Source organism: Callospermophilus lateralis, chromosome 2 (assembly GCF_048772815.1).
Source record: "Callospermophilus lateralis isolate mCalLat2 chromosome 2, mCalLat2.hap1, whole genome shotgun sequence".
Taxonomy (NCBI): Eukaryota; Metazoa; Chordata; class Mammalia; order Rodentia; family Sciuridae; genus Callospermophilus; species Callospermophilus lateralis.
Genome location: NC_135306.1, coordinates 75,941,203 through 75,963,343, shown reverse-complemented (window position 1 = coordinate 75,963,343; position 22,141 = coordinate 75,941,203). Strand labels below are relative to the sequence as shown.

At 38.0% G+C, this 22,141-nt stretch overlaps 1 protein-coding gene across 1 annotated transcript in view; it reads left to right on the top strand.

Moving 5' to 3' along the window:
• LOC143392514 (guanine nucleotide-binding protein G(q) subunit alpha) overlaps positions 1 to 22,141 on the top strand; it is a 287,083-nt gene that overhangs the window by 255,171 nt on the left and 9,771 nt on the right. The window contains exon 6 of the mRNA XM_076846074.2: positions 20,994 to 21,147. Within this exon, the coding sequence (XP_076702189.1) occupies positions 20,994 to 21,147 (154 nt within the window). The remainder of the gene's footprint in view (positions 1 to 20,993; positions 21,148 to 22,141) is intronic.

The window sequence follows — 22,141 nt, the reverse complement described above, 5'->3', positions numbered from 1 at the left end:
CTAAGAAAGTAAGAGCTTGTGAGTTTAATACAGATGCCATTTCCTGATATACACGGGGTGTGGGGGCAACATTGCTTTGATGAGGTTTCAGCTATCTACCCCACCCACCCCATTGTAAAATTTCTACCCACTTCTAGGCTAACCACTGTAATTCAGGTCTTTTCTTCACCAGCCTTTCTGAAACACTCATCTGTCTTAAAAGATTGCATATGTTACCTAAGTAGAAAGTATGGCAACTGATTGTTCATTTTCCTGGTTACATGTCACATACAGGTAGTAAGTTTTGATCCAGGATTACTTCAGGCCCACATTTTCACTTAGGGAAACTACTTAACCCACCCAGGGTATATCTACTCTTTGGCAGTACTTGAGGAGAAAATGTGAAATTATTGTAGATCTTAGCAAGACAGGACTACAAAGAAAGTTGGGCAAACTCTTCCAAAAATCAAGGTATTAAGCAGTGATTTAGGGAAAAGATAGACTGCCTCCCCATGCCTGGAATAATATTGAAAGTAGATGTTAAGGGCTCCTTTCATTGTCTTTGACTCCAAAATGGGATTCCACGGATGAAATCAGTTTTAGACTATTAAAAAAGGGAAAAACTTTGAAAGCCAAAGCAGTGCTTGATCTCCACTTATCAGACTCACAAGTCAGTGTGTATGTAAGTCCTGTATAGTAACATTACCTCCTTTGGTTGTGTAGATATATGTCTATTTTCACCTTTGTTCAAAATGTTCATTTACCAACAAAAATTTAATGATCACTTGCCATAGCAAGATGAGGTTTGGGTGCTGGGAGAGAGTATAAAAATTAAGTATAACATGACTTAAACCCTGTAAGAAGTTCACAGTTCATCAGTGTTGATACAGTGTTTATATGACTAATGGGGGATTAACATCCCAAGCTTTGTTAACAAACCATATGTAATGTCAGAGCTGGGAGAGATTTTTCCCCCACAGCTTTATGTGAGAGTTTTGAGAAAAAGATGGAAATAAAGGCAATGAAATTTAAAAGTACAGGCATATTTAGGGAAGGTTGAACAGCTCCATTTGACTGAAAATGGGGACTATATAGACTCAGCCACTGTATACCATCTTGGAACCTTGACTAATAGCATTTCTTTTTCTAAGTTGCATGATGATAGTGGCCTGAAAATTTCTATTGGTATTATATTATCACCAAAACCTCTTTCCTTTAAAAATGTTCTTATTAAGGTCTCATCTATATTTACTACTTAAGTAAAACTGCATTAGGACTAAAACTGCAGGGAAAAGGCAGTTTGGCTTGTTTGCTTGCTTGTTTTCATATTTTATATATAAGAAACGTTGAATGTCAACATATCTTGTTTCTGATAATTCTGTAACAAATACAAGGGTCAGCATAGCTGAAGTTGTTAGCTCAAGCATTAAGAATCTTTCAATATTAGTGGAAAAATAATCATAAGATTTCTTAATTCTTTCGTTGTCTGGATCAAACCCAAGGCCTTGTGCAAGCCAAGCATGTACTCTAACACTGAGCTATACCTCCACCCCCAGATTTATTTTTTAATATTAATTTGGCATTTATAAAGGGAATATATATTTGTAGCTGATTTTCAATGGAGATAATATTTTTAAAGATGTGCTAAATGTGAATAATAAATAATAAATAACCTTTGCCAGCCAACATACCACCACATTTCAAAACTGTGTATCTGTTTGACCACAGAGATTTTTTTAGTTTGGTCTTGCCAAATGTCTGCTAGTATAGTATAACTGAGGGAAAAACACTTTCTAAATTAGTGAAGATGTTCAGAATATTTACATTATTTGTCCTTAGCACATCAAGACCTGTTACTGAGTCATATACTATCAATACAATGAGTCTTGTTAAGCTTATCTTTTAATTCAGATGGCTGGAATTGCCTATGGAGGATGAAATGAAAATGAATAAAAAGGAATATATGGCATATTATTAAGGACAAGTATGGCTTTGTGAAACTTTCATCTGTAGTGTCTATATGCATGTTTTTGTGGGTGAATAATCTGGATTGTTAGGTAAACTGTATCTCCTATTGTTTGTCATGATCAGTAGATTAAAAAACATTATTTTAAAGAAATGCCAGTTTCATATATACACAATGGAATATTATTCAGCAATAAAAGAGAATAAAATCATGGCATTTGCAGGTAAGTGGATGGAGTTAGAGAAGATAATGCTAAGTGAAGTTAGCCAATCCCAAAAAACAAATGTCGGATGTTTTCAGTGATATAAGGAAGTTGATTCATAATGTGATAGGGAGAGGGAGCATGGGAGGAAAAGACGAACTCTAGATAGGGCAGAGTTGTTGGAGGGGAAGGGAGGGGCATGGGGTTATAAATGATGGTGAAATGTGATGATCATTATTATCCAAAGTACATGTATGAAGACACAAATTGGTATGAATATACTTTGTGTACAACCAGAGATATGAAAAACTGTGCTCTATATGTGTAATAAGAATTGTAATGCATTCCACTGTCATATATAAATTTAAAAAAAAAAATTTAAAGGATATGTTAAAGAACATATTGTGAGTTATGCTAACTGACTATCTCATTTTAAGTCTTGGAACACATAGAAGTTGGGTGTGGTTTATGTGAATGTTTTCATTAATAAAACAGTATTTTACATTAAAAAAAAAAAAAGAAATGCCAGTTTATGTCTTTCAACTGCGTACAGTAAATGGAATTAAACCAACAGCTGTTGGCCTGGAAGACCCATCCAAGTCTCAGTATTAGTGACTAAAGATAAAGATGATATACCCTTGCAATATCATATATATAAATACAGTCAGCCCTGCATATCCATGGGTTCCATAACCAACTGCAGATGGAAAATACTTGAAAAAATTTTAAAAGCATCTGTTCTGAATATGTACAACCTGTTTTCTTGCTGTTATTCCCTAAACAACACAAAATAATTATTTTCATACTATTTACATTGTATTGGGTGTTATAATCAGTCTAGATATAATTTAAAGGATGTGAGTGGATATGCAAATTAGATGCGAATACTATGCCATTTCATATAAGGAGTTTGAGCTTCCACAGGTTTTGGTATCTGTGAGTGGTCCTGGAATCAATCCCCGGGACAAGGGGATTGACTGGATGTTTGTGAAATGCCTCAGAACTCATCAGAAACTTATCCCTATACAAAGACAACCCCAGGAAACTTACACAGTGAGAAAAGGATCTACTGGCTTATCTAAATCTCTCTGCCTCCTTTCTTTAAAAATGTTGTTGTTGTTTTTAACTTGGACTTTGTAACAAGGGGTCCAGTGGGGTGAAATGCCCAATCCTTTGATTTATGACGGTCTCATGGGTTTTACTCACTGCTTCTGTACAGTCAAGCCTCTAACTCCACAAGTAACTGGTACTAATGGGATGTTCTAACTAGACTCCAAGCAAGAAGGGAGTCTAGGCAGCCAGGGAGAGTTAAAGAAGATATCAGAACCATGGAACATATTGAGAACTTGGGAACAGGATAGAGTGGAGACTATTCCTAAATGCTAAGGCTGAGAATAGATGGAGATGGTCCAGAGCCAAAGCTTGAAGCCATGAGTATTGCACCCAGTCACCTAGTAGAAACCTGTTAGATGCCAGGGTCCAAGAAAGGAACACACACACACACACACACACACACACACACACACACACCCCTCCCCCTTACCCTGTCCCTGGTCTTTGCTGAGGAACTTCTTCATCTCTATGCTCAACACACGCACGCACGCACGCACGCACACACATCTCCCTCCCCCTTACCCTGTCCCTGGTCTTTGCTGAGGAACTACTTCATCTCTATGCTCAACTTTTTCATACTAATGGAATTCTGGTTTGTAATGACAGGAGCAATCTTGATCCAGCATCTGGGACTTATAGACTGGTTCTTGGACCACCTGGTACATTTGACTCCCAATTCAATGGGACTAGCATCCCCCTGCTAAACACCCTCATTCGTTTTTACTTTGTCACTTACTAAATATTTGTTGTGTGTGTGAGCCATTGGTTACCATATGATTTTTGACAGGAGCATTACATTTTTTCTCTAGAACTGGGGAGGGATGGGATTTCAGCAAAGAAGGTTTAAGTAACTTTTCCTATTACCTAATGCTTTCAAAGATGCCCTAGCCTTAGCATTATGGATTTTACTACTTGGCCTACTTAGAGTAGACTATTGTTTGAAACCTATCCACTCCTGTCACCCTCCACAGTTGTCTTAATAGGAGGCCATTTATGCCCCACATTTACTGTAGTACACACTTAAGACATCAGGCTCTACAAAGCTTCCCTCTTGTCCTTAGGAACAGCCATTTCCAGCTCCCAGTACAGTAGTGTATCCTTTGATCTTCCCAGAGTAATTTTAGGAGAGCTTCAGCCATTTACTATCCTTTCATTGCCTGGGTTTTAGATTTTCAGTACCTTGAAATGGCAGATTTTGGGAAAATACAACTTAAAGTGCAATGAGCTATAGATTTAAAATAAAAGGTGAATTTGAAGTAATACATTTTAAAATAATAGCTGAAAATACTGACCTATTAGCATGTCTTTCACTGGATTTTATTTCACCATAAAAATGTTTGCTGGATGTGCTTCTAGATCAGGAAACTGGAGCCCAAAGAATGGGAGTGATTTTCCCAAAAATGGCCTTGGGGCACAGGCTGCCTGACTGCCCCTCACTATATCACATGGTCCTGCTAGATCTAATCATAAGGAATGTTTGCCAGCAATTTAAAACACATTTCAAATCTTGAATGAGAATTCTTTTTTAAAAAATTCCTCACCCACTGATATCATCCAACATGGCTTAGTAGAAAATATATGGACCTTGTAGCCAGGGAAATTCACCACCAGGTTGCATGAATTAATTGATATAACAAATATACCACCTAGAGCAAAGCAGCTGTTCAAAAACTGAGGTCCCACACAGAAATCAGAATTTGTAGACATAATCCTAGAGCCAAGAAGGTTCACAGTTCCTTCTCTCCTACCTTTCCTTTTTTAGCAGGTGCTATAGATGGGTGCATGAAGCCCTCCTGTTGCCCTGAGAATTCCTAAGGTTTTCCCAACACAGTGTGTGCCAGAACTCTTCCTGTACATCATCCCACTCTGTACCTGTTTCCCATTAAAATCCAGGGTCATTAAACATTCTCTGTTGGCTTTGCTAATCTTATAAACTAATGTTTATGAAAATGGTCATGACTAAAAGTTAGACTGATATATTGCTATAAAATGTCAAGTCTTCAACTAAGAAGACTTGACACCATTTAGAGCGATGAGGATGTCATCTTATAATCTTACCAGTTTCATTTTCTTCTTGTTGATCTCTTTGCCTTATGAAAGGTCTTCTTAAAGATGCTTCTCCTTAACAGAGTGTGCAGGAGCAAAGTAGGAGTAGAAAGGTTCTAGTTTTCTCCAGATTGTATCAACCCTGACCATGAGTCACTCACAGCAATGAGCTTCGCTTCTGCTTAGCTGTTTTGTCTTTAGATTTTTACATTAGTATTTAAATATAGAATGGATTTATTCTTAGTTTTTTGGAATTTATTATCAATGTTTATTTATAATTATAATATCCCAAATAACACATGTTTGTTATTAAATATATAGAAAGCTACAGAAGACAATAAAAGCTCCTCCATATTCACACTCCACCTTTGCCATTCTCAAATTCAAGTAACTACTGCCAGCAGTTTTCTTTGTATCTTCCCAAAGCTTTATTTTCTGCATATGAAACCAGTACATCTTTTTTTCAAGTTTGGACTTTTGAACCTGTGGTTTTAATCATACAGTGGTTTACAAAGCCAAATAACAGATACATTTATAATTTCAAAAACAATATACTTCCCCAGCCACCACTGTCCCAAAGCACCCTCAAATCTTAACTCTCAGTTTCTATTATTTCCCTCTTGTCTCTAAATGTTGTGTTTATACAATTACTTTTTGCCTTTACACTACTTTGGCAAGTTTTATATTATGGTAAATTAAAATCATGCTAACTTAGTTCTCTTTCTACCATTCTTTGACATAGTTAAATCGCAATTTTTCTATAATTTAGTGTTTACATTCTGCGACTACACAAATGTTCATTGATGAGCCAAGTGGTAAATATTGATTTTAATCATTTTGGGGTCATTTTTTTCCCGCTGGTTGTTAGTACTTGTTTTGTTTTCCTTCTTTGTCGTTTGTCTCTCTGGCTGATTATTTCCCAGTTCACCACAAAATCTATGAAATCTTTTAAAACTATAGTCAACATATCAGATAATGTCATTTCTTTTTTTTTTTCTTCTTTTTCTTTTAAAAATGGGAGAAAAGCAGGACTGAATAAATCCATGCTCAGATTATTACAAGCCTCCTTGAACTAAGTATATTTATATAGTTATTTTGTAAACCTATTTAAAGTAGTGTGAAAGTGTGTCCCCATCTTCAGATGAGGACTATTTCTCAGTTATTTTATTGGCTTAAAATGCCAGACATAGGGCAGGAGTTGTAGCTCAGCGGTAGAGTGCTTGCCTTGCACATGTGAGACACTGGGTTCGATCCTCAGGACTACGTAAAAATAAACAAATAAAATGCCAGATATACAACAATGTCTGGGAAGGCATTTTTGCATGTTTGCAGCATCTGGATAAGTAGATATCCTTCCCTGACACTAAAAATGAAGCAGTGAATGGAAACATTCTTTCTTACATTTCATCTTATGTGCTATGGAAAGAAAGAACATGGGTGGGTTTTTTTGTAAAATTAAGGAAAATAAATTTACAAATTCAGTAAGAATTATGAAAAAAGACAAGAGAAAATTAAGCCATAAAGATATTATAACAAATTTATTAGGGGACCTTACTTTAGCTATTATTTCTTATGTATGTGCTTCGTCATACATTATAAATTTCCTAAACATGAATTTTTAGTAAATATTCTTGAATTCTTAAATACATTTATAAAAAAAGAGAATGTTGCCTGTGATTCATATAGTTGTAATAAATATTTAGCTACCTACTAATTATGTTACTTAACTTGCTTTTTGCCAGTCTCCTCACCTAGAAATAGGAGTCAGATTTCATGTGAAATTCTGTGCTGTTAAACATACAACAGCTACAGCCAGAGGCCACTTCCAGCCTGCCATCTGTAACTGCACAGTTCATAAGCTAGGATTAGTTTTTATGTTTGCAAATGGTTGGGGAAAAGTCAAAGTAAGAATAATACTTTGACACATGAAAATTATATGAAATTCAAATCTCAACATCCAAAACAAAGTACAGCCATACATTTATTTCCAAATTATCTATAGTTGATTTCCTCCTATATCAGCAAGTTGAGTAGTTTCGATTGGGACATTGTAATCCGCAAAGTCTAAAGTATTTACTATCAGATCCTTTACGGAAAAGCTTACCACCCTTTTTATACACTAAAATGCTCCAAATAGTATCTGGTGTATGTTTACACTAAACGGATGTTAGTTATTATTAATATTATGAAAATTTTTGCAAAGTACATCATAATATTCTATAGCCAAAAATGCATGTCAGAGTCTAAAAAGTGTCATTATGTGTTGTTCCTGAAATAAGACTAAAAAAGAAAAGAAAAAACTATTTTATGACAAATCATTATTATTTAGAAATGTAACATAGCCTTAGGAACCAAGTGTATTTAAATTAATGGCTTAAATTCAGAATATTTTAGGTATTCTTTATGAGAAAACTTTTTTTAATGATTCATTTGTTCTTTATGGGAATCAAAAAGTAATTTCTTCTATTTCTGAGAAGGAAGAATGTAGAAGGGACAGAAGCCAAGAAGAGAGAGGAGAGCAGAGTTTAAGAAATTATGATATGCTGGATGATAGGAGTTGAAACAGATGGTGGAAAAACAAATAGAGCAGTTGATGGATTTTTTAAGAGGACTGTTGAAGACTGGATGGAATCTGACCACTTCCTACAATGAGGCATTTCATCTGCTGGCCCGTCCCACACCAAGTCCTGAAGTGCACCACACTCACAAACGCAGGCGCTGGTTGGTTTTTATACCTCCGTTAGCTGGTTGGAGACATCAGGCCCAGAGTTATAAACACAGGAACAGATTAGACCTTAAAAGATTGTTCCCTCAAGTATGGGAAACTTTGGATTTCCACAGTATGCAAAATGATGGTTCAAGCCTGGACCTCTTGAAAATTCAAGAGAGTGGGAAAGCCCAGCTGATGCACATATTGTGCTACTTCTTTTTTCCAATTAGTCCTTTTTAGTTTAATCCTAACAGTAGGATTCATTTTGACACAATTATAAAAGCATGGAATATAATTTGTTTTAATTTAATTTAATCCCCAGTACTTCCCCTTCTCTTCCTCCCTCCCTTTGTTCCTTTCCCTCAATTCTACTGGTCTTTCTGCTATTTGCTTAAAGTTTTGTTTTGTTTCCTAGTTAATGTCTTGTGGATGTGCATGGTGGTAAGATTCACTGTGGTATATTCATATATGTACATAGGGAAGTTAGGTCAGATTCATTCCACTGTCTTTCCCCATCCTGTCCCTTACCTTCAGATGCCTTTGTTTATTGATTAGATTATGTTCTTTGGTGTTAAGTTTTTTTGAGTTCTTTGTATATCCTGGATATTAATGCCCTGAAGAGCAGGTGGCAAATATTTTATCCTATCCTGTTGGCTTTTAATGAGAAAACTTCTAAGCCTCCTTTTTTCATAATGTTCTTGTCATTTGATCTATTTATCTGCTCATTGCTGTCCTTTAGTGCCACACTTTCTCCGATTCCCTACCTTACTTATTTCTCTGTTTTTACCTTCTGTCTATTCCTTCATAATGCAAATTCTAGCTGTAGGTCTGCAGTCTTTGGAGGACAGAAGAAATGGAAAGAGAAACCAAGAGTAAATGAAAGAACTTCAGTGTGTATAGGAGGAGCGACACATTGGGCTCAGGGCACCTCACTTGAACAGACTCAAAAGTGCCATTTATATAGATACTAGACAAACCCACCTCTTAATCCTACTAATATCATCGTGTTAGCCAAAGAGTCACACTGACACATCCATAAAATATTCTGAATCAATAAAGGAAATACTTTATTGAAGTGTTTAAAGTTATTTCATTTTGACAATTTTTCTTTGCACTTAGATTTTTCTGGCATAGATTATGTATGATTGGTTTATGTAGATTGGTCAAGTCTTCCTGTGTACTTTTCTGGGTCCTCCCCAGGTTTTCTAGCTCAATTGTAATATCCAAGCCTGTTTTCTTTTTAATCCCTTATCTCCACAGCCCCAAATCTTGCTTCTATTTCTCTTTATCCAAAGTTTCCAGCAAATGGGCCAATTTACAGTTCATCCACTGTAGAATCAGAAAACGAACAAGTGAGAAAAAGGAAACTGACATCCAGACATGCTTTGCTCCTTGCCACCAGCTCCAGTTTAGTTAGGGCAGTTTACAGAATGTTTTTTCAGATTGAGCCAGGGTTTTCATTCCCCAAACTAGCTAGTATAAAAAAACTTAGCTGTAAGAAAAAGGAAAAGTGACTGTAAGGAAAAGACCCACTAGAAAATTGAAATTTGATTTTTAATAATAAAGTAGAACTGATTTCTGAGTTTAGAAAGATCTAACTTGGAGATATTGAAGCTATTTAATCTTAGTCCTAATTTAGAAATATCAAATCTATTTTAATCTTTTTCAATGTTCTCCAGATAGCTTCTTTGAAACATCCCAAATTCAAAATGACAAGTTAGTAAGAAAACTAAAATAATGATTAACGACTTCAATGTGCTAAGAATGCATGCAAATCCATTTTTTAAAAAAACAAGCAAAATATATGAGCAATGTTCGTGGACATAAGGCATGAGCAGACGGTCCACAAAAGGAGAAAACATGCAGTTAGTAAATGTATTAGAAATGTTCACCTTGACTGCTACTCAGAAATTCAAACCTAGCCAATGAGCTTTTGTTTTTCTCCCCTTTTGTGTCATTTCATGCCACACATAATTTGATATGAAAAAGATAGTGAAAGGGTGAGACTCCAGCTGGAAGAGGAATAGTAAAATGAGCCAGTTCACACAGCTATGAGGTGTATGAGTAAGTAAGTAAGCTAAATGTAACAAAGAGAAACCAAGTGGACTTCAGCAGTTGAGTTGCTTTGCAAGCACATGATCTAGGATACAGTGGGAACAGGTGCTTACTCATACTTACTATGAGGTGTGTAGAAAGCTATTTAGTCTTTAATCAAGAGCCTTAAAATTCACAAAATGCTTTAATAGGCTGTTATATAGGAAATTTCAACTATGAAAATCGTTATACACAAAGTTGTAAATTATAGTGCTACTCAAGATAATACCCCCCGAAGTATTTTACAGTATATAATTACACTTACTATAACTTTATAAAGCAATTAGAATATTTATGAATTGAAAAGCAGAAAAATGCTTTGAATATAATATAATGTTGAATAAAATATAAGATAAAAATTTTATGTACAGAGTTCAGAGCCCTTTAAAGTCACTAATATAGTAGCTGCAGGCCCCATGTGACTATTTAAGTATTTGCTTTCATTAGTTGAAATTTTAAAATATTTTTTAATTGTGTAGTCACATTTTAAGTGTTCACCACATATAGCTGTTGGTTTCTGAATTGACAATATAGGTACACAAATGACTACACATCATCCCAGCACTGACATAAAATAGCACCTAAACTGTTCACAGTCCAAAGATTGGAAGAAAATAAAATTTAACCAAAAGAGGAAAAAGAAAAAGTATATGGACAATTCAACCATGGGAGATTTTTCTTCCTCTTACTCCAATTTAAAATTTTTCTTGCATGACCACATATGAATTGTATAATGAAAAAAAGCATTTAACTTTATTTTAAGTAGTTTTTAATGTAAACATTAATATAAGTATAACTTGGGTAAAGACAATTAAAATGTATTCTTCACAATTTAGCTGTTTTTTGTTTTATTTTGTTTTGTTTGTGTTGGTTTTTGCTGCTGCTGCTGCTGCTGCTAACATTCAGTTTCATTCGGAATTTCCGAAACTTGAATTCTTAGGTATGGTGTTCCATTGAGTTGATGATGTTCACTTTTAAGTTTGCACACAATTATTTACACATTCTGTTTCTCAAATTGAGTTAGTACTGACTGTAGTGTATTTAATTTTAAATTACCTTTATGTCATTTCCTCTGTTTACTATTCTTCATAATTCCAAATGAGTAGTCTACCAATGAAGCATTTGAGTCCTCCTGACTTGTTCCTTGGAGGCCATCATTAAATGTTTACTATGTCTTGAGGTGATGCTCAGGAAAATGAAGACTCACTGGTATCTGTAGGAATAATCTGTATTTTTCTCCTGTGGTCCGTTTTAAGTTCATATGAGTCTGGTTCTGGCTAAATGTAACAAAGAGAAACCAAGTAGACTTCAGCAGATGGGCTGCTTTGCAAGCAGGTGATCTAGAATACAGTGGGAACAGGTGCTTACTCAGCCGAGTTGGGCCTTTGGACTCCACTTAGTGCTCATCGCCCATTGAGGTCTAAACTTAAAGTCTACCCATTCAGGTGGCCACATTGCAAGGCCACATCCTTCAGTCACTTGTTGTTTGCTTAAGTCTTATTTTATGAATCTTACTTATTTGAATGGGACCCATAACATTTATGATAGGCTGGAATGCTGAGTCCTGATTAAATTCTAATGCAAATCTATCTTAATTATGCAAGGTGTCTTTCTATTCCTATAAATAGGTGCCAGAGAAAACAAATTATGGCCATCAGTTTAGGCAAGTTTGAAATATGGGAGGCACTGCTTTTTATGAAATTTAGGCAAGAAATGACCCCACCAGCAGCAGCAGCTAAGGGAAATTACCTGGCCCTCAGTATTTAGTGGAATCAGATGTTACAATGAAAGTGACAGCTTCTGCGATTTAAGTTCCCAGCTTGGCAGTGTGATTTTTAAAAGGCTGTGGGAGCTGGGAATGGTGGCTCACACCTGTAATCCCAGCTCACACCTGGAGGCTGAAGCAGGAGGATCAAAAGTTCAAAGCCAGCCTCAGCAACTTAGGGAGACCCTAAGCAACTTAATGAGAAACTGTCTCAAAATAAAAAACAAAAAGGGCTGGGCATGTCGCTTGGTTGTTAATACCCCTGGATTCAATTCCCAGTACAAAAAAAAAAAAAAAGGCAAGGGGAGAGTTGCTTTGGTCATGAGACATCACATTGGAGAGCAAAGAGGTGGTGGTCTGTCTTGATCCATGATCAGAACTGCCCCAAGATGATGGCACAGAATAATGGGGAGTGGATGGGGCAAAAAAGGACAGGAAGGAAAGTGCATGGTTTGAAAAGTTGATGTCATGTATATGTTGATGTCATCTATCCCAGCTCAATAAGTAAAGAGTGTTGAGAGAAAGAGAAGGAATTTAGGATAGATTTTGGGTCACTGATATGTAAGCATATTGGCACTCAGGAGAATTGCTAAGTAGAAAGATTGATTTGCTGTGAAGTATACTTTAAAAGGAAGATGTTAGTTGGTCACTTGACTGAACTAGAATACCGGAAAATATCAAAAGAAGTGCCTTCTCAATTCCAGGACAGGGTATCCACATTAGAGGTCACATATGTCTTGTTTCCTGTCACTCCTGTACTCTCTTCGCTCTCGTGAGTTTCTCCTTGATCCATCCTTCCCTCCAATCTCTCTTTCCCTCTCTCACTTTTCTCCTATGATACACTCTGGCTTTCACCAATTCATTTTATAAGGGACATCATCGGTGACCTCATCTCTGCCTTGAAACCTTAGACCCAGAGGTGTTAGGCAAATAAGTTCTATTTCTTTGCTTCTCTAAACATCCTGAACAAGTAAAATACATGAATCATATGCAGAAACTATAACATTAAAACCTTCCGGAGCTGCCTTCAAGCCTAGAGAGTATGCCAAATGTGATCTCAAATAATTGCTTGCAGTGATTTGCAGAGACTAATTATCAAGGAAATGATATGTGTCCAGCTGAGTTTGATGTCCTTATCCTATCTATTCCTGTTTTCTGATTTGTTTAACTGAAGTGGGACAGCTAAGAAAGCTGTCTTTAATTATTTCTCATTCCAACTGCCTTTAATTATTTCTCATTCCAACTGCACCACTCATCTTTATGTCTGTTTTCTTTGGAGTTGAAAATTTTGAGCACTTTTAGAGATTAGGAAGATATTCCCCATTAACATGTGGAAAATCTTAGGAATAAGCATTCTCCATGTGAGTGAAATTAGTAGAGAGCCAGGCGACTTTCCAGTTTCTTATCAATCAAGTGTGTTTGGACTTGATGGGTAGATAATGTGCAATTCCAGAGAATGGTAAGATTTCACCTACTGTACTGTTTACCCAGTGACTTGAGTTAAGCAAGTGGCCTCACCAAGAGGTTTTTAACTAGCAATTTTGCCATTAGTGATTGTGGCTACCATAAAAAAGTTACTGTGTACCCAGATCATAAGTGAGGTGCTTTGGCATGCTTTGTCTCACTCTTTCCTCTCAAACCCTAGGAGATACCAGGAGACTTGGGGCTCAGAGATGCTCAGCCACTTGCCCAAGTTCACAGTCTTTGAGACAAGAGCCGTGTGTCAAATGAGCTCCCTGGCTCACAGCCCTAGCCCTTTACCACTGGGCCCTGCTGCAACATCAGCATCTTCTCTGCCAGATTATCTCCAGCACATTTTCAGACAACATATTCCTATAAACTCCTGGACTTTTTCCCTCTGCCTTTCTTACCTCCTTTTCCCTCTCCACCCCCATCTCCAACAGGAGTTTGGCATAGAGTATGCTTTGAACTGTCCCTACTATTGACATCAGGATGCATAACAGTGTGATCCTGCTGAAGGTACAAAGTCAAACATCACAAACTAATTATAATAAATAATCCAGGGAGGAAAGAAATATGCAAAATACTGGGCTTGCAAATTTTTTTCATTAAGCCTTAGAGTAATTTGTCTTTTGAGTTGTTGCATTATCTTCCTAGTAGACATATGTAAATGAAATAAATACCTGACAGAATATTTATTTTCCATCATTAGGGATTTGAACTTTTTAAATTACAGAATGTTTGACAAACTACACATGATAATTTTGATACAAAAATAACATTATCATGTCCAGATCTCTCTCAATAGAAAGTATGGTCCTGGCCTTCTTTTAATGGAAAGCTTAAGAAACACAGTCACAGAATTGTGAACATAGACATTGTGAACACAGAATCACAGCCATCCAACTACTTCTGGCATCAGTGAGTCTGTGGGTCACTTAAGCCCTGGGTGTCTCTTTAATACCACAGCATCTCTACACCCTGGAAGTCTTCCTCTCCGTTTCTCTGGAGTGCATCATGCATCCATTGAGAGCTACAGACAACTAATAGATGACTGTTAGCCCTCAATGATGAGATTTGACAATCTGCATGTTGATTTCTTCAGTGTCTAGTTTTGCATTTAAGGGCTATTACATTCTAGATCTTATGGGGAATGTAATTCACTGTGATTCATCAAAGAGATGCAGGCAGATAGGTGACTTGTATCAGGTAAAAGAAGTAAGGGTCTCAGTCTAAATTTGCTCTTTGTTTTAAAAAAATGGTTGAGCTTTGTGAGAAGAGCATGTGCTTATTGGCAAGCTAATGAAGAGCTTGCAAAGTTAGTGAAATGGATGCTAAGATCTCTAGTATAATTCTTTTGACAGAGGGAAGTACCATCTTGACAGAAAGAGGGCTAGAGAAAGCTTATGAGCAAAATTGAGCTCTCGATGGCAGCCGAGCTACAAAATATGTAGGCATGAAATACCCTATTAGGCCCTTTGGCAGTTTTTTATACAGAAGTTTGGACAAGACTATAGACTGAGAAGAGCTAGGTTCTAGTTGGGGTCTTGAACTCTGTCCACTGGATCTGGCCTTTTCTGTGATCAGAGATTCATTTCCACCTGAGCCAAAGGGAAGGCAAATCATTGCATCTCAGCATGCCAGACTTGGTAGTCCATCATGGCTTTCTGATACACTCTCCTGCATCCCAGCATTGAAAACATACAGGCATTGCAGGCTTAACAGGTTATTTTAGGAGCCACAGAGGCCGGGCATGTGTTTTTCATGAAACTTAGCATATTTATGCCATGCTTGCCCCCACCATATGATATAAATAAGGAAAAAATATTGCCCATTCTCAACACAATTTTTCTTATTTAATGCACAAGTTCCAGAGATCAGAAGCCCTGGCACACCGTTCATTCAGAATTTCACAGATCCCTTCAAAGGACCTTGGATTTAAATTTTCCTATGCTTTGCTTTTGTCCATTCTTGCCTACATGATCTCAATCTCCTCTGTCACTGCTCAAGAGAGTCCTGATAAGACCAACCATGTAGACTGGAATGACATATTGGCATGTCTATCTTCTTTGCCTATATAAGTCAGGGACTGTACCCAGCATGCAAAAAGCACTCCACAAAATGGTGGGCAAACCAGACATAGCAAAACAGGCACTGGGTGGAAGAAGATGCGAGCCACAGAGTCTCAAAAAGGACTGCTTGGGGAAGTCCAGTTGACCTAGGCCTTGATAGATGAGGAGTGGGAATAGCATTGTAGGCCCAGGTTAGGGAAATGCAATCTTGCTTAAATGATGATATTGACATTGAATCTCTTCATCTGGAAAGGAAAACCTTGGTATAGGGGCTCAGATTAAAGGTGTACACAGGGAATCAGGCCATGGCAAGCTGTGAATACCAGGCTGAAATTTGGAGTTTTACACTGCAGGCAGTGTTAGACAATCATATTTTTGCCAGAGATTGCATTAAATAGTAGTTTTTGTAGATTTGAACACTTGAGAATTGATTTATTAAAAACTAGAGGTGTAAGAACCCTCATTTATGGCTTGATCAGGGATTTCTGATCAGACTATTCAAGGGAGGATTTTCATGGGTCACCATGCTCTCTACAATTACATACAGGAAGCAGGGAACCTGGTTGACCTCCCACAGCTAGGAATGGTATAAATGCTTCTTCCTGGTTTAGTGCTTGCCGCAGTCTGGCTGGGCACAATTCAGGAGCCACTTGTCAAAAGAAACTAACTTTATTTTTAGAACCACACACCATAAACAAAACAGCTCCTCAGGAAAAAACCCTCAGAGCCCAACTGCCACCACCGGCTTCCCACAAGCCACACACCCCAACCCAACCTCTTCCTCCCACAATCCTCCTGCTCTTGAGGCCGATTGGCTGGGTCGCATGGGCGGAGCCAAAAAAGTCCCCCAATGAGCAGCTCCGTGGTCTGAAAGGGCAGGGAAACAGCCCAATGAGCATCACCGCAGAGGAGCCAATCAGCTAGATGTTGCTGGGGCCGCTGTGAGCCAATCATCAGCTGGCAGTATGAAAGTTTGCTGGGGCCCCTTCAGCTCATCAGCTGGCAGTCTGAAAGTTTGCTGGGGCCCCTTCGGCTGTGGCACTCAACAAGTGCTTGCCACTTGTTGGTTCCAACCCATGGGACAAGTGCCTTGCCTCAGTGTGGGCTGGGTAAGTCTGACATTTCCGTGGCCACATATACTTGAGGCAGATGACTTAATAGAGACCAGTCAGACCCCTGTGGTGTCTCACATGTGACTTACAGAGACCAGGCAGGACCTTCTTTGTTAGGCCCCCCCATCTTTTTGTTCCTTCTATAGTTCTCTCGCCTATGCTGAAACCACCCTTCATTGGGCTCAGGAGAAGTGATGGGTCTGGTGACAGCAGTTGGAAGCCTCCTTGTGCCCAGGTCTAGGCCAGGCCATTCTTTTAACAGAGAGCCCCCTATTTTGAATAGTAAAACCTTTGTTGGTATCCTCCCAGGTACTCTTGTACATTTCCCAGCTATTAAATCCCTAAGAAAAGAGAGTATGAGATTAGTACCACCCCTCAGACTGCCATGTCTTCAAAATGAACAAAAAACCTCTCTGTTTTTTATCATTGGACACACATGTGTCTCATACATTGCTCCTTTGTTTTACTCTTCAAAACTTCATGGCCTGGCAAATTACTAAAGAACAAGTGCCACAGAGTCCCCTAGGACATGCCGTTCCCTCTAGATTTCAGTTTTTACTGAGCAGAGGAGATTATGCTACACACTCTGCATATTCCACTACCTTGTGAGGCATTGTGCAAATCCATTTAGGATTTAGTCCAAGACTTTGATACAAAGCATATTGGTTTGTAAATATTCTGGGAGTTAACATAAGGAATTTTCACTACAGAATGAAAAACACATCACATAGCATGAAGAAAGAATTATAGTTCTTGCACAAAAAGAATGAAGCCAGCATGATTAGAATTGTATTTCGGGACTCAGATACTTGCTAATGTATCAACTAGGACTGCTTATTAGGAGAATGGGGTAGAGCATCAAGCTTTTTATACCTTCTACCTCAGGTGGAAGGTGACTATGGTGGCAGCATCTGCCTTACCCAGGAGCCTTTTAGAAGTGCCCTGTGCTGTCAGGCACAGTAGCACACACCTGTAATCCTACTGTCATGGGAGGCCGAGGCAGGAGGATCACAAGTTCCAGGCTCTTGCTGAGCAACCTAGCAAGAACCTGAGACCCTATCTCAAAATTAAATATTAAAAAAAAGAAAGGACTAGGGGTGTAGCTCAGTGGCAAAGCACCCTCTGGCTTCAATCCCAAGTACCAAAAAAGAAGAAAAATGCTATAAGAATCCTTGTTTTAACAAGATCCCCTGGTGATTCAGAATGATATTTAGAGAATCTGGTCTTCAGCATTGTGCCTCACAAAGACCAGTGGCCATCAGCATCACCTGGAGGGCTGATTGAAGGCTGCTTGGTGCTGATGCTGCCAACAGTTGTCCCCTTTTGCTTTCTAGCTTTCTTCTAGTATGCTAAAGCCCCAGTCTACCTGGCACATGATGAACAGGGAAAAATCCTGGAGTAACTTCCAAGTACATGCCTCGCTAAAGCTTTAGCAGATGGGGAACAGGATCTGCCTCCAGAGTGGCCTTGGGCACAGCAGACTGGACACAGTACTGGGCTCAGGAGAGATTCTCCTAGCCACTGTCCCATAAGCTAGTACAAGGCCACCTTCCAACTGACATCACTGGAGACTATTAATCAGAGACTTATAGGTACCTCCTTCTGTATTGATGCAGTCAGAACCCCTGTCCCTGCCAGGGGCCCAATTACTTACCCTGGAGGGATTCCAACAAAAGAGATAGGGAGGGCCCTTCCCTTGGGAGCTCACTACCTGCTTCTGGAGGCTCAGTATATTGATGAGTCTTTCTTTGGGGACTCACTGTAGATGCCAGGGTGTGCACATCACTGTTTAGACCAAGATTCTTCAAAGCCTGCAGTACAGCTTTCTAGAATTTCTTTAGCCATAAGAAGAAAGGAGCCAGGCATGGCAGTGCACACCTATAATCCCAGCAACTCAGGAGGCTGAGACAGGATTGAGAGTTTAAAGCGAGCTTCAGCAATACTGAGGTGCTAAGCAACTCAGTGAGACCCTGTCTCTAAATAAAACAAAATAGAGCCGGGGACATGGCTCAGTGATTGAGTGCCTACCGAGTTCAATCCCTGGTACCACCCCCACCAACACCAAAAAAAAAAAGGAATGTAACTCTCCTGTCAGCAGTGTTAATATCTAATTTTCTTCAGATGATTCTTCTTAATTAGTTCAATTATTAGGGGCTTTATTCTTCTTCATTATCAAAATATTCAGCCTATAAAATCTGAAGCTAAGAGGTATCATTTGTCAGATAATATCATTTCCATGGCTTAAAATTTTATCACTAAGGCTGGGGTTGTGGCTCAGTATTATAGTGCTTGCCTGACATGTGTGAAGCACAACACCACATATAAATAAATAGATAGATAGATAGATAGATAGATAAAATAAAGGTCAATTGACAAACTAAAAATATACATATAAAAATTTTAATCACTGGTTGTAGAGAGTAAAAACATGTTTAAAGGCTATTCATGGACTGGGGTTGTAGCTCAATGGTAGAGCGCCTGCCTAGCATGTGTGAGGCATTGGGTTTAATCCTCAGCAGCACATAAAAATAAATAAAGATATTGTGTCAAAAATCACATTGTATCATTTTTTTAAAAAGACTATGCATGTCACTTATGTAGAATACAAATATATGCAGCAAGATAAGTCCTGCCCCTTGAACCATGAATTAACCTTTCACTATATCAGCCTACTTGTTTCTTCGGTATTTAATTATCTAAGCAATCATAGGCACAAAGTCAAAAGGTTGAAGAAATTGATGATGATCAACTTTACTGATTTTTGTAAGGCACTGCTTTGGAAAAGTGGGCCATTTCATCTTGATTTGAATTGGCATGCTTTATAAGAAAAACTAACAAAACATATTCAATATCTGGAAAATTGCACATAGTGAGTGAATTCCCCCAGAGGTTTCCTGGAAAGGCAGTCAGAGGGTTATGCAAAAGAGTGTATTGGTCCTTATAGCCCTGCATTATGAAAGTTAAGGTGCATCCTCCAGTAGAAGGGAAAAATCTGAGCAGAAAATAACAATAGCTTGAGCCCTCAGTCTTAATGGTCATCCCTGAAATATCATTTATTCCCTTATACAAGTTAGAAGGGGGATATATCCAATATTTCATGTAACAAAAAATAGATGTATACAACTCAAACTAGCTTAAAACAGAAAGGATACTTACTGATATTACTAGAAAATCCAGGTCTGCGTGACTTATTAAAACCAGATGAGTGGGACCAGCTTAGAAAAAACTGATCTTTCAGTATCAATGTGGCTTCTGAGACTATGTCGTTTCTCTTCCATATTTTCCATAAAGGCAAAGTTCTTCTGTGTTCTACAGTTCCCAGCAAAAGCCCTAGTTGACTGGCCCAGTGGAAGGGGAGCTCCTCCTGCCATAGAACTGGGTCAGAGCCCAGGCCTGAACCAGCCCATGTGGCAGGGAACTCAGTATTCTGGCTTAAACCACAGAGCTGCCCTTTAGCAGCAGATGTGGGCACTATTCTAGACAGGCTTTTCCTTTGCTGGGAAAGCTCAGTCATCACATGTGGAACTAAGGAAGGCAATTGGAAAGTGCAGTCTTAACAGAGTGTCCAGGAGGAGGTATGTCCACACATCTTGGCTCTTAAATCCTCAGAAAGGGGAATTCCCCAAACCTACTCCCAGAGGGTGGAAATGATGTAGAGGTGAGTGTGTCTGAGAGGAAGAGTGATAAGCAGATTAGGAAGAATGTTAGACTCTCTGGCTTTTGGCTAATGGTCCCCTAAGAGTGATGAGTGTCTTCATTTCTACAGAACAGACTGACTAATTTCCTTGAGTATCCATTTAAGGTTTCTATTATCAATGTAAACTTGAAAGTATAACCTGAGATAAAAACACTTTCTCACAAATGTTACTGTGTGTTTCTCCACCTTGTGTATGAAAATTATAGCGTATCATAAGGAAAAAGTGTTGTGCATCAATAAACAGGAAATATGACACACACACATACACACACATATACATATAATTCTAGCAGGAATAATTTAGAAATCCAGATGTGCTTTGGGCAAAGAAGTAACTTTATTTTGAATGTTTTAAATAAATCATGAGACTTCAAGTAAATATAGTTTAGGAAATGCAAAATCAAGCCTTATATCTAGTTCTTAATTCAGATCTTAAGTATTTGGTCATGAATGAAATTTGGTGAAAATTTATGACCGAGTATCAGAATATAACATGATTATCTAGACTTTAATTTTCTCTTTAAGCCTTAAAAGTTTTTCACCAGACATTGTTACTTTTATTCTTTTCTGCTTGTCAGTCTGAAAGTTGGCATAATGAAAACAACCAATGTTTGTCACAATTAATTGCATGTAAGTCCTGATAAGCTCATCTCTTGATTATAAAAATGGGATGCATTCAGAAGATGGTTTGGACGTATGAAATAACACAAACTCACAGACTGAGTCATCACGTAATTCACTCCTTGTTTTTTCTGTTTGTTTGGTTTTTTTTCCAGAACCGAATGGAAGAAAGCAAAGCACTCTTTAGAACAATTATCACATATCCCTGGTTCCAGAACTCCTCAGTTATTCTGTTCTTAAACAAGAAAGATCTTCTAGAGGAGAAAATTATGTATTCCCACCTAGTTGACTACTTCCCAGAATATGATGGTAAGTCCTCCCTGTTCAGGCAGCCCATAGCTGAGTATGGGTTGAATATGCCAGCACCCATGCAAGAGTTAGCACACTGTGAGCACCTTTGCTGCAGAGCCTGGGCATTGGGATTGTTGAAGTACTAGTTATTGACTGCTCTTACTTATAATGACACAGCACAAAACACTGTGTTCCCTAATGCTAAAAAAGTTACAGAAAAAAAGAAAACAAGTTCTCATATGTTTTTAAATAACCAGATCAGAGAAAGGAACAATTCAATAGTTTTGACCAGTTGTCTCTCAGCCATTATAGTTTCTTTTTCTCTCCTTTCATTTTTTTTTTTTTTTTTTTTTTTTTTTACAACCCACTTCTGCCTTTGTCTAGAACAAGAACACAGTTTTTATGGTCAAGAGCCAATCTCGGAATCTACCCAAGTTCAAGTCTCAATTCTGAAACTTCTTATTTATAGAACTGTAATCAAAGTCATTTGATTTTGCTGAGTCTTTGGGCCAAACTTGTGGGATTGTTTTATAGACTGTGATAGATATTATATATATGCATTTAGCATGATGCCTTACACAATGAATATTCTAGAAACATTTGTTCTGGTGGGACTTCATGGCCTAGTGAAGTTCCACCATCTGTAGTGATATTAGCTGCCCTTTAAGTTCTAGATGCAGCTCTTAGAATCTGTAGCACCCAGTTCAGTACTCATATGACTTTGCATTATTTACCTCATTCTTAGAAGTAGATTTTTGCCTTCCCTGACTAGACTGTGAATTCTGAACAATTCACACTCACTCTGAGAAACACTTGTTAATTGATTGATCAAGTAATCCATGTCCAGCCACTCTAAACCAGATGAGTCATAGTCACTGTTCTGTAAATGCTTGAATCTGGATCAGAAGGGGCAAACTTTGGTCTGCCATCTGTTTTTATGAAGTTTTATTGAAACACACCCACACCTATTCCCATGACTCCTTTCACATTGCAGCTACAGAAGTGGGTAATT